Raw genomic sequence first — 16,414 nt, 5'->3', positions numbered from 1 at the left:
TGAGATTTTTCTCTTAAATGCCAGAAAAACAGGTTAATTGTGGTGACCCGTGGTATTCTTCCTTGCGTTGATCATGCTTGTACTTAGTCAAATTTTTCTTGGATCTTAGGATTTATACTTTATACATATAAATAAATATATACATATATATGTATATATATACATATATATATATAATATTTTGGTTTGGTCAGAAAGCTACGGAGAGATATTACATTGTTAAAAAGTTGTAAAACAAAACACCGCCAAAAGAAAGAGTGAAAGAATATTTGACAGAGACTGTTGGTCATAAACAATCTCTATCTTCAAAGAAAAAATTTGCAGACCCTTGCTCTAGCGTGCTTCTGGATGTAAGATACATTCACAGAACAATGAGAAACGCTGAATGCCTTAAAAGGAAATTTGCATTATATGCAAAATCCATTAGAAATAAAAATACTAAATATGAAAGTCTTTAAAAGTTGCTCATAATTCCATTTTGTAACAGATATGAATACACAGCTTATGTAATGTTCTGCATAAGGTAAATGGTGTTACATTGCTAACTCACAATCTGGTGTTGGATAACTATAGTCATTCAAATATGAAAAAATTAGAATTTTCCTCCTATATAACAGATGTTGAATTTCTTTTACTAATCAGATCTCTGTGAAACAGAGAAAACAAACAATTGTCCATTTTATGTGCATAGTGTCAAAGAGCTCAATGGAGTATATAAGTCTGTCACAATCAAAAAATTCAAAACTATATTTCTTTTACTCAAATATGGGTAAATCCTTATATACAACTTCTCCCAAAGTGTTTTTAGTTGCTGGTGTTAAGATTATTCATCTGTCTCTAGAGTAGGACTTTCATAGAAGTTTGCTTTCCATCTCCTCAGGTCACAACATCACCTTGTACATTAAAACGGTCAAATTTGTATAAAATTAAAAGTTTAACCACATGAAATATTTTTTAAAAATCTTTCAAATAGTCACTAAACATAAACACAGCTATCATGTCCATTGCTACTTTTACAAATTTTAACAGAAGTTGTAATAAATACTAGATGACTATTGTAATATGCCATCTACCAGAAGTGGTATGGAAATTACCACTCCACAAATTATAGCACTTCTAGAAATTATACAATATTTTTAGTATATTATAAGACACTGACAAAAGTTTGTAAGACTAACATTGAAAATTCAGAACTCCTAGTGTCATCAAATATTTTACATCAGTAATCTTTAATAAGGATTTGACCTAAAGAGTCCAGTTTATTGATTTATTCTTTTTATCTATCGGAAAGTTTGAATATAACACTGCAATAGGTCCATTTTTTTTTCAGGAATGAGATATATTTGCTCTATCAGTTTTGAGTATTTTGAAAATTTAGGTTTAAATAATAGAATTTGAAATACGAGTAGTATATCCACTGTTGTTATGAACAAAAGAGGTAATATAAAAACAACTAAACTGTCATTTTTGATAGGAAAAATGTGTCAGTTCTGATTTCAAGAATGGGGGGAAGAAACGCTATAGCATCACTTATATTAACACTGATATCAAAAGTAAGGAATAAAAACTGTAAAAACTGATGTAGTTAAATATTTTTGAAGGCTTTTACAGTATCATTTTAATTATTCAAGAGTTGTATAATAAAAATATTACCCCTGAAGATTCTGGCAGGACTTGGAACAAATATCAACCAAATACTTTATCCAGGGGTAAAGTTCTTTCATATACTTTTGACATCATTTACTCAAAAAGACAGGAGGAGTCAGCTCATGTTAATTCATTATCTTGAGCTATCAGAAAGGGAGATAAGAACTTGGTGACAGAAGAGACGTAGTAGGTTACAGGGCATAACTGACATTACAGTTTGAACCTCAAGAAACCAAGAGTAAGTGACCTGACAAATTTTCAACACCACGTCCAAAACTAACAGGAATCAGTCACCTTTATTCATTAATTTTTGCCTATCTTGGACCACACACAGCCTTTATAACCTCATCAGAATTGTAAGCAAATCAACTAATACCAGTATGCCATTTTTTAATTATTTTCTAAGAATGCTTAGACTTTACCAAAAGCCATAGTTAGATGTATAGATCAAGGACCAGAATTTTTTTTTCTATGAGAGGTCAATAAATTAGGCTTTTAGGCTATATGGTTTCTTTCAATCAATCAGCCACGCCATTGCAGCATAACAGAAGTTTAGATAGTAAATAAAAGAATGGTGTATCTGGGTTTCAATAAAACTTCATTTACAGAAAAACAGGTAGCCACTGTATTTGGCTGCCAAGGCACAGTTTGTTGACCCCTGGTATAGACTATAAAGTAATAATAAACATTCAGTTTAAGAAATAAAAATTAACACTTGAAGCACTTGTGTAACCTTCTCTAACCCCATTCCCCGAGGAGCAACAACTATTGTAAATTAGGCCAATATTACTTGGTCATATACATGTAACAATGAAATTGCTGAGTCAACGTGCCTTTACAAAATCAACCTTATAAAATAGTGCAAAATTATACTTCAAGGGGTATCAACTTACATTCTCACTAGAAGTTTCTTTTTTTTACATGTTTATAGCCACCTGCACATCCCTCATCTGCACAGTAGTGATTTTGTCTTTTGTGTGGAATTGTGTTTTCCTTGATTGGTAGTTTTTTGTGTAATGTGGATATCAACTTTTTTTTGGTCAATTACTGGTATTAGAAATACATTTTTCCAGTCTGAGGATGAACTTTTCACTTTTATTGAAATTGTGGAAAAATACACATAACACATAAATTTCCATTTTAACCATTATTAAGTGTTAAGTATATTCACAGTGTTGCAGTGATCGCCAGAACTTTTTCATCTTGCAAGACCGAAACTCTATACCCATTGCACACCTCCCCATTTCTCCCTCACCCCAGCCCTTGGCAACCAACTACCATTCCACTTTCTGTTGCCATAAATTTGACTATTGCAGATATTTCATATAAGGGGAATCAAACAGGTGTTTTTTGTGACTTGCTTATTTTATTTAGCCTATCGTCCTCAAAGGTACCCCCGTGATGCAGTATGTCTGAATGTTGTTTTTAAGGATGGAATGATATTCCACTGCATGTATATGCCACTTTTGTTTATCCATTCATCTGTCGATGGGCACCTGGGTTGTTTCCACCCTTGGCTCTTTCGAATAAAGTTGTTTTGAACTCTTGCTTTCCACTATTTTAGATATATATCCAGAACTAGAATTGCTGAATTATGGGATATTTCCGTTTTTAATTTTTTGAGGAACTGCCATAACCAGTGACACCATTTTACATTTCCAGCACTGGACAACATTTCCAATTTCTTCACATCCTTACCAACGTGTTATTTTTTTAATCTTATTTTTGGCAAGTAGCCATCCTAATGTGTGTGAGGTGTTATCTTGTGACTTTGATATGCCCATTTAAAAACTGGCTTATGTTTTTCTTGTTGAATTCTAGGAGTTCTTCAGACACTCTTGATACAAACTCAACATACATATGATTTGCAAATATTTTCTCCCTATCTTTAGATTGCCTGCTCATTGTTTATTATGTTCTTTGATGCACAGAAGTTTTAATTTTGATGAAGTCCTACTTATTTTTACTTTTGTTCCGTGTGTTTTACTGTCATCTCCAACAAATCATTCCCAAACTCAATGTCATGGAACTTTTCCACTGTTTTCTTCTAACAGTTTTATAGTTTCAGTTACTATTATGCCTTTGGTTCATTTTGAGTTAATTTTTGTATATGGTGTAAGGATAAGGATTTAAGTTCAGATTTTTGCATGTGGTATCAAGTTGTCACAACATGATCTGTTGACAGGACTGTCCTTTCTTCCATTGAACGGTTGTGGCTCCCACGTCAAAATCATTTGGCCATACATGTGAGGGTCTAATGTCTGGACTAGAGATTCCCTTCCCTTGATCTGTATGTCTGTGTGCGCCAGTACCACTCTATAATGTAACTTTTACCACTGGCCTGCTTAAAATTAATCATTCACTTTAAAACTGTAGCTTATCCTGCCCTTTCAATAATCCCAGGCCCCTGTGTGTACTTATCCTTTTCCGTAGCTTTTGCCATCTTCTAACATGCCATGTAATTTAATCACTTCTTATGTTCGATGCTTATTTATATTCTCTCCTTCCTGGAATATAAGCTCCAAAAGACAGGGATCTTTATATCCTGTTTACTAATATATTCCAAGTGCCTTAGTTAGCATTTGGCCTAGAACAAGGACTCGGTATTAAAAAGGAATAGCCCACCATGTGTCATTGTTCTAAGAGATTGATATGCACTATATAAATGAATCCTCACAAGAACCCTGGAACGGAGGTCCTGTCATTGACTATGTCTTCAAGAAAGGATATAGTGCAAGCAAGTGCTTAGTGCAACAAAATGGCTCAGTGACTCATAAAGGTCGCAGAGCGAAGGAAGTAGTGGAGAAGGGTATAAAATCAGTCAGGTTATTGACTGTAACTGTCTCCCCTGAAAGAAACAGTTGTATAAATGCAGTCAAGACAATGACAGAAAAGGCACAGGAAAATTTCCACCATAAATAGTAAGTAAAAAGCAAATTATATATATATATACACACACACACACATATATATATATATATGTTGCTAAATGCACCTAAAAGCCATTACTCATTCAAAGGATCACCTGGATCTGATACGCCTTTCTGAAGCTCATGAGTATTTATAAAACAGTCTTTTTTTTTAGAAAAGAAATAAGGCTTCAGATAACCACGTTTTTCAAAGTTAGACTTCCAATATAGGTGCACAAATTAAATCTTCACCACGGTTAATTTATCTTCTTTGACTCCCACTTGAGCTGCTGTTGAGTTGAAGACAACAGCTTTGTCAATTCCCAGTTCAGTATTTCCTTACATTTTCTCAGTTAAGGAGTCTCATATTGCAAATATGAATAAGCAAGTCACTTATTTTATGAATAAGAAAAATCACTTAGAGAAGCGTGGCTTTTCGAAGAAAATTTTAGAGCTCATTCTTAGTAAATAGGCCATCCGAATGGCGGATGTACACCAGCCCTGATGCATTTGCACTGTAAGAGTCAGAGCCTCCCATTTCAACACTTTCAAAGTTCTTCATTCTGTTATAGCACTGACTGTGCAGACATGTCATTTTTAAAAAATGAGTAAGGAGAAAGCATATATGAGCATCTTATTAGAATTTGTGGAAGCAATGAATGTCTTCATATTCTTTTGCCAATAAATGTTCCTCCAGAAGAACAAATCATGCCACGATTAATAGGTACATTATAGGACACTAACATAATGAGAATAGAGAGAGAAATCATACCTTCTATCAATAGCTCCTGTCCATGACTGCCAAGAAGTGTGCGGGACAGGAATGGCGCAAAGTCGACAAAAATTTCACGAAGCAGAGGAGCAACTTTTTCTAAAGCTCTTTCAAGTTTTGCAGTGATGCTGTTGAGATTAAGACAGAAAGACTAGTAAATACAACTCAAGACAAAACGTCAGATAATCTTTATTTCTGAATTAAAATCTTTAAAAATCACAACGGTCCAATTTCAACCCACGGCCTAGTCACAGCTTCGTGTAGAAGGGACGCCTGTGCAGTTTCGCCTCCATCATCAGGCTACCCCGAAGGCGGGATAAACGAGAATGACGACACATTGAAGAGGGGCTGGGACTTGGGAACCTGCAAGGGCCACCGACTGCTCATGGCTCAAGGGGCGCCAAGAGATGTCCTTGTATGTCTTCTTTGTCTGTCCTTCTGTCCAGCAAGGAAAACTGTTTCTGAACACCTACTACGTGGATCACTGTGCCAGTTACAAAGAACTAACCCTTGTTCTCAGGAGTTCCCTAAAAGGTCCCTGAAAAGCTGGACAAAGAAGGGAATAATTGGAAGTCAGTGTCAGACAGTTTGAATTGCTTTGCCAAAGTAGGTATTTTCCATTTCATAAGCCCACTTGCTTTTATTTACCAATCTCTGCATTATTATTTATATTGTTCACTATTACCTTTAGGTTATATGACCTTACATAAGCACCGTTTTGACATTGTTGAAAATACTTCAAGTAGTATATGTTGAAGAAAAAAAATATGCATAAACAAAATTACTCCACTCAGGCAAATGAGTAATCTGGTAACATCTGCCTGTCACTCTTAGAAGTACTGGAGTTAAGACTGAATGGACTGGAATGCTGGTTCCCCCCATGTTACCTGGGTGACAGTGAGGCTTTACATTCCCCGTGCCTGCAAATGACGATGATTTCAGTACCTGCCTGGTGAGGATGAAAGGAGCTAAGGCGTGTACGTGTGCACAGAAGAGCACGGGGCCCTCAGTGAGAGGTCAGTAATGGCAGCTCGCATAACTGCTACTTTAAATAAAACAAACTTACATGTACTCATACAAAATGTGACTCTGATATATTTTTAAAAAATCAATAATAATATAATGTTGGCTAAACACACATTCCTCTACACAGAAGACATGTACAGAAAGGAATTAAACAAACACTTCAAAATAACAGAAGTTCTGCCATGACGCTGTGACATTTTTGTTACATATGAGGAAAATATAAATAATAAAAGGTAATTAATCATAGAATAACTTGCAATAGGTAACTAACATTTTAAAACCAAACTGCTACCATCTTTCTTAAGTGATTACACAGAGATGAGAGAATCATCCCGGATGCCCTTCCGAACTTGGAAACAGCATGACCCAAACCCTTTGTGAGCTCAGAGCCTCACCATCGGCACTTACATGTCACCTTGTCTTCTCTTATCTGGGTCAACAACTTTAAGAAAGAGAACTCAGAAGGGAAACTCAGGTTTGGGCAGTGCCACCAACACTCTGAGAGACTACCTGGGGGAACAATTTTAGGCAAGAAGAAGGGACTTGCTTGGGGCTTTGAAGACTTGCTGAAGATGCAGTCTTCAACACACTCCCCTGCTCCCAACATCTGGCAGAGTTTCTTGGGCCTTAGTTTTCTCAGCTCTCGGTCGAAATGTGTTCTCTCCAGCTACTCACCCCTCTCCACTCAATTCCTTCTCATTCCCTTCAGTTACTCTGATGGTGCTTAGGATGCTATTTTGACTTTGGCTATTTTTTGCAAATTCTTGTAAGAAAGAGAAGTACTGACTTCCATAGAGAAAATGACTGTTTTAACTTGGGATATTTATCAAACACTGCAACCAAATGATCAACTGTAGGGAAACAAGACATTGAAAGGAATCAAATAAGAAATCCAAGGTCAGATGTGTGTCTTTACCTGTGAAGTCTACCAAATATTTTAGAAAAAAACAAACAATAAACACGAGTTTTATATAACTGTTCAAGAAATATCACAAAGATAATGGATTTCTTCCAGAAATTCAAAGTTTGTTAAGCATTTAAAAAATTAATCAATATAATAGACTGTATTAGTACAGAGGAAGAAAAAACACTTGGTCATCTCAATGTATGAAAAAAAACCCAAACAAACAAAAAACCCCCCATAAAATTCAATACACATGATAGCAATTCTTGGTTAATTATAAACATAAGAGACTTCTTATATTTGACAAGAAGTATTCATAAATAGATAGAAAATAGCACAATTAATGAGAAAATGTTCAAAATTTCCATCTGAGATTCCAGTTCTACCCATTATTATACAAAATTGCACTGGAAATACTAGGTGGTACTTTAAGTCAAGAAAAATAAGTAAGAAAGTGTCTGGATTGTAATGGGGGAATAAAACTTCCAATATTCACAGATGAAAGGACTGTATACATATATATTTATTTAAAAAGAATTACAGATAAACAATTAGGCATCGTTTAAGTAAAAGGGTTCAGGATATTAGTTCAATAAACTGAAATGGATTCTGTATACTAGCAAAGAGTCAAAATTACAAAGAAATAATTTACATCATAAAAGATATAATTTCAGTTTTTACTCTGAAGAAGTAAGATGGTCTAGAATTACACTAACAACTAGAAAATGCTATAAAAAAAAAGAGAACAACTACTTTCAGATAAAACTGGCAGCATAAGACCATAAATCCTGAGGAAAGAGAAACAAATGAAATGAGTCTGCACCATTAACCAGACTTCCTGCCCAAAGGTATTTCCTATATTAGGGCAAATATGGAATCTAGCAATTTTTCTGAGCTGGCAAGACTAAATTTATAGTTTAGGGAGGTCAAAGTGAAAAGAATTTGGAAGAAAGAGAACCCAGTAGGAAGAATTTATAGAGGAACAATTCTAGTAATCTGAGTCTTCGTCTCCGAAACAATCAATGTATGTAACCTCTGAAATCTCCCAAGGTCAGAACAAAGTAACTGAGAAAAGGACAATTATGAAGGAGCTATGATGCAAACACCTCTTTCTGCAGCTCAAACAGAGCCAAGAATTGTCTGCATTCCCTCCAGTCAGAAAGGGGAGACCTCATTCATCACACTGAGCATTAAAGAAAAGTTCCCAGTCCTCTAAATGTGGCAAAATTAGCCCAGGAATAAGGCCACGTACACCTGTGTTAAAAGATTTAAAAAATGCTTCATGAGGAAGGTTAGCCTTTCAAACAAATGGTGCTTGAGCAACTGGACCATCATTGGCAAACATATGAACCTCCACATGAATCTTGTCCCTTACACAAAAATTAGCCCAATATGGATCATAGATTTAAAACTAAAACTATTTAAGAAACCACAAAATTTATGGACTACATATAAGAAAAATCTTCAACACTTAGGGCTAGGTGAAGAGTTCTTAGACATGACACCAAGATAAGTCAGACTACAACAAAAATGCAAAGTTTACTCTGCCAAAAACTTTATTGAAAGGATGTAAACAACCAGCTACATTCTGGGAGAAAATACTTGTGTACAAGCTTCTGAAACAGACTTGAACCTAGAACATATAAGGAAATCTCAAAGCTCAAAAGTAAAAAAGCAGTCCATTTATAAAATGGGCAAAAGACAAGAACAGACATTTCACTGAAGAGGACATGCTGATGGCATAATAGCACATAAAATGATGTTCAGAACCAGCCATTAAAAAAGGCAAATGAGGACTGCTATGAGTTATGACTATTTACCTATAAGAATGACGAGGGAAAAAAAGGAAGACAAATGCTAGTCCAAATGAGAAGAAACTGGACTACCCATACACTGCTGGCAGGAGTTTCTTAAAACATGAATCAGGTACTGACCTGATTACATAAGCCCAGTAATCTCACTCTTAGGCAGGTATCCCAGACACATTAAAACTTAGGTTCACCTAAAAACAAATGTTCATTGCAGTTTTTTTTGGTAATAGTCCCAAACTGGAAAAAACCGAAATGTCCTTTGGTAGGCGAATAGTTAAAACAATCTACCGTATATCCGTATCACCGAATACTACTCAGGAACACAAAAGTAAGAGCCTCTTTATACAGAGAACAACTTGGATCTCGTGGCATTATGTTGAGAAAGAAAAGGTCAATCTCAAAATGTACCTCTGAAATACATGTAAGCCAAAGAAGAAACGATAGGAAAACAGAAAAAAATATTGAATGAAAATTAAGACAGCCTTATGACATTTGTGAAATACAGCTAAAACTGTGCTTGGAGGAAAAGTTATGGCTTTAAAGAAAAGAAGAAAAGTCTAAAATCAAAGACCTAAGCAAGGGGTCAGCAAATGTTTTCTGCAAAGTATAAGACAGTAAATATTTTAAACTTCTAAGCCATAGCATCTCTGCTGTAACTACTAAACTTTGACACCATAATGTGAAAACAGTCATAGGCAGTATATAAACAAATGATGTGACTATATCCAAAAACGGTTATTTCCAAAAACTGGTGACAGCACATAAAATCTACTGGATTCAGTTTGTAGACTCCTGATTTAAGTCTCTACCCTGAGAATCTATAAAGACAAAATTAACCCTGAAATAACTAAAAGGAAATAGTAAGAGTGAATTCAATAACAGAGAATGGAAAAAAAGCTAATAAATCTAATAGCCAGTTTCTGAGGAAAAAATCATAATATTAAAAATCAATAGCTTTTCTAGTAATGATAAAATGAGAAAAGACATAAATTAACATAATCAGGAATGAAGGAGGGAACATGATTAGAGATCCTACAAGTATTTTTAAATAATTTTAAAAGTTATAAAATCTCTATGGCAATGAATCCAACTTAGATAAAATGACTGAATTCCTGGAAGTCTCAAAGGACCAAAACTGATGCAAAAAGAAAACAGAAAATCTGAATAGTGACTCATTTATTAAAGAAATTGGATTTGCAATTTAAAACTCTTGCAGAAAGAAACTTCCAGGCAGAAATGGCTCCACTGTGATTTCTCAAACATTTAAGGATCAGTTAACACTAAAGCTGCAAGTGACTTTATCTTACACATAGGAAATAATAAGGGAACTATATATATTAGAAATATTGAGTCAAGAAAAGTCTTATTTTCCAAAGGCTACTTAATTTAAGTGGATTAACCAGAGTTGCAGGCTATAAAGTCAATATATAAGAATAAATTGTCTATCTACATCTACCAAAACACAATTAAAATTTTTTTCAGCCCTATTTGAGGTATAATTGACACCGGCAATCATTACTTTGCTCTCTGTTAACATTAATCTATTTTGTAGTTACTGGAATTTTATATAAGTGAAAAATAAAGTATTTATTTTTTGTTTGGCTTCAAACTCGAAATTGGTAATCAGAAGTAAAAACTAATTCAGGATGTCACCAAAGACATGAAAAATAATGAAAAAGAGAGAAATAAGTATAAAACCTATACAATGAAAACTACAATAAGTTGCTGAGAAAAATTAAAGATCTCAGTAAATGGAGTTACAGGTAATGTTCATAGATTGGAAGACTTGGTACTATTAAAATAGAAACACTCACTAAATTTTACTGAAGATTCAACCCAATTCTAATGAAAATTTCAGCAGGGTTGTTCTTTTTTAGAAATTGGTAAGCCAATTCTAAAACTTATATGAAAATGCAGGCAACCAGAAAAGTCAAAACAACTATAAAAAAGAACAGTTAGAGGACTTAACAGTACCTGACTTCAATATTTACTATACAGTTACAGTAAAGTAATGAAGATAGGGTGGTATTGGCATAAGGACAGCCATATACATCACAGAACAGTATGGAGTCCAGACAGAGATTCACACATATGTGATCAACTGATTTTAAACGAATGTGCCAAAATAATTCAATGGTCCTGCAACACTGACATGCATGTGGACAAAAACAATCCAAATCATTGCCTCAATATACACACACAAATTAAGTGAAAACGGACCACAGACCTATTCCTAAAAGCTAAAACTACAAAACTTTGGGAAGAAAATACAGGATAATGTCTTCATATCTTTGGGGTCTAAAGATTTCTTAGGACAAAAAAGCATAAACCATAAAAAAAAAAGTTTTCAAAATAATTTTTCAAAAAGACTTTATCAAAATTTGAAACTTGCTGTTCTTAACACTTTTAACAAAATTAAAATACGAGCCACAAAATGGAATAAAAAACTTGCAATGTATGTAATCTGACAAAGGACACATATTCAGAATATATAAAGAACTCTTACATTTCAATAAGAAAAATAACCCAATATTTAAATAATAGCAAAAGATTTCCATGGCCCATAAACACATGAAAAAAAAACCTTATCATCATTTTTTATTAGGAAAATGGAAAATGAACCAAATGAAATATGATAACTCAGCCATTATAAAGTGTTAAATTTAAAAGATTGACAATACCAAGTGTGACAAGAATGTGGAACAACTGGCACTTTTACAATGTTGAAAGGAATATAAAATGATACAGTCACTTTGTAAGACAGTACAGCAGTTTCTTATAAAGATAAGCACATATTTACTATTCAACCAGCAGTTTTACTCTTATTTACACAAGAACATATGTCCGTGGCAGGACTTGTACTCAAGTATCTTCAGAGTCTTTATAACAGCCCCAAACTGGAAGAAATCTAGATGTCTATCAACAAGTGAATAAACTGTAAGATATACAGTCTCAGAAATACGAAAGAATAAACTACTCAATAAAACCATGGATGAATCTCAAAATCTCAAAAGCTGAATAGAAGAAGGCAGATACAAAAGGCTTATTTTGTTTTAATTCCATCTGTGTGAAACTAGGAAAATTTAAGTTACAATATTAAAAGCACAGAAGTGTTTGGCTGAGACAGAGATGGAGTGAGTTACATACGAGCTCAAGGGAACTATCTGGGGTGATGGATATAATTCTAAATCTTGGTGGGGGGGGTTATATGGGTATATAAACAGGTTAAAACTCATTAAAATACATGTTTAAACTGAGTATTTTTGTTGATTCTGAATAACATAAGAAAATGATCTCAAAGTTCACTTGAAAACTAGAGAAAAGAAGATACATATAAAATATAAAAATTCAAAGAATAATCACATAAGAAGCATGTGAGACTTCTACATAAAAAATGAAAAATTGTTACTGGGAAAAATTTAAGAAAATTAAGAAAACCTGAAGAGATGGAAGGAATATGTGATGTTCATAATTTGGAAGTCACAATACTGAAAGAGATACACAGATGCACTTACAACAGCAGTTGCAGTGATCTATGAATTATCCTCCCTGCCAAAACGCAAGCAAGTTGTTTTAAATATAGATGTTGACAAACTGATTCTGTCATTTAAATGGAATTGCAAAACATCAGATTTTATTTAAAAAAAAAAAGACAAGGTGAGAAGACCTTACTCAAGCGGATGATAATCTTCATTAGACCTACAGCTCATCACGACTATGTGGCACAAAGATGGACAAGACAATGGGGCAGAACTGAGCGTCAAACCAGAGTCCAGCATATAGAGGCACTTGCTTTGTAACAGAGCATGGGGGGAAAGGGGTTTTCCAAACAAATGGTGCCGGGTCACCTTAGCATCCATATTATGCCTACCTCATTAAGTTCACAGAACTTGATTCTACTTGGATTATACAGACAAATGTAAAAATAAAACAAAGAATAAAGCAGCCAGAAGATAAGGGAGGGAAAATGCAGGCACAGATTTTATCTACAATAGGAGAATCACTAATAAAAATTTGATAAAGTGACATACATTAAAATTTACAACTTCTGTTGACAAAAAAGATCATATAGATAATGGTAAGAAAAGCCACAGAATGGGAGAAGATACACTAATCATTAAAGAGTTCATTTTCAAAATGCATATGAACCTTTAGAAATTAATAAGACAACTCCATTTTTAAAAATGAGCAAGAGCTTTCCACAGGCAAATCACAGAATAGGAAAACCAAAAGACCAATAATCATATAAAGTGCCCAACCTCATTCATTATCAAAAAAATACAAACTAAAAATACCATGGAATTCCACTATACTTTCATGAGAATGGCTAAAATATAAGAGTGACAATACTAACTATTGCTAACTATATGAGGAAACAGGCACCCTCACATGATCCTAATGAGCTGGGAAACTTGTGTACACACTTTAGACAAATATTTCACATTATTAATAAAACTACACACGCACGAATACTATAAATCAGCAATTCTACTCCAAGTTATTTACCCAACAGATTTGCCCACATATGTGTAGTGTACCCAAGTGTAATGTACAAGCAGCATTATTATGTAAAAGGCAGAATTATTTGTAATAGCCCCAAAGTGGAAAATTTCAAATGCCCATTATCGGCAAAATAGATTAATAAATTGTAGTGTACACCCACAAAGGAATAAAAATGAAATAAAAATAAACAAACCATTGCTACAAGCAACATGGATGAATCTCATAAACATAATGTTAAACAAAAGAAGCCAGAGATGAACATGTACTGTGCAGTGTCATTTACATGCAATTCAAAAAAGACAAAATTAACCTAGTATTAAAAATTAGGATTGTGAATTTGAAGAGGAGCAAGAATAGTGACAGGAAAAGGGGTGCAAAGTGGGGGCTTTGGGGGGTGCTTGTAACATTCTATTTCCTGACATGGGTGATGATAACGTGAGTTGTTCATTCTGTCATTGAGTTTTCACATTCTGCATGTGTGATAACTGAATTAGAAATGTGAACATATACCCATACACGTGTGTGTGCATACATGTGCAATTAACTCCGAGAATGTGGGCCAGCCTCATTTAGGAATGCTCTTTGATAAGCTACTATAAATCATTTTTATCTATTAATCATGATAAAAAGATAATGAGTGGTTATTCAAGTTCCAATGATATATTTTATAAAACTCTGCAGATTAATTTTGAAAGTCTCTATTATAAACTTTTCATCACCACCCCAAAGATGCTATGTTTTATACAATTTGTGTATGTTTTTACCTTTTTGGAAATAGTAGCATGTGTTGTACAGCAATGGATTACAGGGTCAGCAGAGTCACCTCAACACCGAACAAGCAAATAAGCCGATTAAAAAATGGGCAGAGGATCTGAACAGACACTTCTCCAAAGAAGAAATTCAGATAGTCGACAGGCATGTGAAAAGATGCTCCACATGGCTAATTATCAGGGAAATGAAAATTAAAACCACAATGAGATATCAGCTCACACCAGTTAGGATGGCCAGCATTGAAAAGACTAAGAACAACAAATGCTGGCGAGAATGCGGAGAAAGGGGGACCCTCCTACACTGCTGGCGGGAATGTAAGCTGGTTCAACCATTGTGGAAGACAGTATGGAGGTTCCTCAAAAAACTAATTACCATTTGACCTGGGAATCCCACTCCTTGGAATTTAGACAAAGAATGCAACTTCTCAGACTCAAAAAGACATATGCACCCCTATGTTTATTGCAGCACTATTTACAATAGCCAAGATATGGAAGCAACCTAAGTGTCCATCAGTAGATGAATGGATAAAGAAGATGTGGTACATATGCACAATGGAATATTATTCAGCCATAAGAAAAAAACAGATCCTACCATTCGCAACAACATGGGTGGAGCTGGAGGGTATTATGCTCAGTGAAATAAGCCAAGCGGAGAAAGACAAGTACCAAATGATTTCACTCATGTGTGGAGTATAACAACAAAGGAAAACTGAAGGAACAAAACGGCAGCAGACTCAGAGAGTCCAAGAATAGACTAGTGGTTACCAAAGGGGAGGGTGGGGGAGCGCGGGTGGGGAGAGAGGGAGAAGGGGATTGTGGGGTATTATGTTTGGTACACATGGTGTGGGGGGTCACGGGGAGAACAGTGTAGCACAGAGAAGGCACATAGTGACTCTGTGGCATCTTGCTGCCCTGATGGACAGTGACTGCATTGGGGTGTGGGTAGGGGCTTGAGAATATGGGTGACTGTAATAACCACATTGTTTTTTCATGTGAAACCTTCATAAGAGTGTATGTCAATCATACGTTAATAAAAAAAAAACAAGTCAGCAGAGTCAATGTGTGAAAATTATTCAACATTTGTTTGGATTTTGAGATATATTAATGAAAAAAGAGTACAAATATCAAATATCAGAATTACGAAATAGAGTCAAAAAATACATAATTAACCATTGTAAGAATTCTTAACCTCACCTGTGTATCCACTGTGCTGCGTTTCACTCAGTTTGGCTTGTGGGGTTGAGTAAAATGAGTAAAAAACAAATCGTCACGCGTACCTCATGTTTTCAGCCGAATCCTCCGGCATCGGAGCCACCGTCTGCACAGCTGGCAGATTTTTGCTGGTAGCACCGTTGACAAAACTAGAAGAGGAGGAAGAGGACGACCCTGAATCCACGGCACCTGTTCCCAAAATAATAATTTTTAGCTTTTAAACATGAATTTTTTAAACAAAATGATTTTTATTACATTATTACTATCTGATTTTGATGAATTCCTCATCTGAATTTTAAAACAGACTTTGACAATTAAAAAGTCACTTGGTCATTAGCACACTACTAACTATAATTATAAATACTAGCTGTTACATTAAAACCTGGTTGATTTACATAATCTAACAAAACTACATGTTATAAATGAGGTATAAATAAAAGACATCAACAAATGATAATTTTAGATAAAATGAGGCTGACAAAACAGTGCAATTTAGATACGAAACATTTATGTTGTTAGTTGCTATGTTGTAATATTTTTAGTTTTTATCATCTAAGATAAAATTTCAAGTGCATTAAGCATAAATTAGTTGCACCACAGCATCAAACGATTATTTTGATAAATGGTTCTTAAGGGCTATAGTGAGCATAATTGTACCTGATTTTAAAATAATGAGTTCTCAACAATACGAAGATGCCATTTTAGAACAGATGTTTCCATAACACACCATGTAAGTATATTAAATAGCTGTGGAGTTGAGGGACATCTAGTGTTCCTAAATATTACCATATCTTACAGTAATTCTCGTAAAACTGAGCTGCTTACGGGGATTTCCACTACAACACTTACCAGAGCACCTA

General features: G+C 34.6%; 1 protein-coding gene across 3 annotated transcripts in view; it reads right to left on the bottom strand.

Moving 5' to 3' along the window:
* NBEA (neurobeachin) overlaps positions 1 to 16,414 on the bottom strand; it is a 547,470-nt gene that overhangs the window by 305,456 nt on the left and 225,600 nt on the right. For all 3 annotated transcript variants that reach the window (XM_073229196.1, XM_073229216.1, XM_073229206.1), the window contains exons 32-33: positions 15,620 to 15,743; positions 5,329 to 5,456 (exon numbers count right to left, since the gene is read on the bottom strand). In XM_073229196.1, the coding sequence (XP_073085297.1) occupies positions 5,329 to 5,456; positions 15,620 to 15,743 (252 nt within the window). The remainder of the gene's footprint in view (positions 1 to 5,328; positions 5,457 to 15,619; positions 15,744 to 16,414) is intronic.

This window comes from Manis javanica, chromosome 1, assembly GCF_040802235.1.
Source record: "Manis javanica isolate MJ-LG chromosome 1, MJ_LKY, whole genome shotgun sequence".
Classification (NCBI taxonomy): domain Eukaryota; kingdom Metazoa; phylum Chordata; class Mammalia; order Pholidota; family Manidae; genus Manis; species Manis javanica.
The sequence above is the reverse complement of the archived record's forward strand: the minus strand, read 5'-3'. Positions and strand labels throughout refer to the sequence as shown.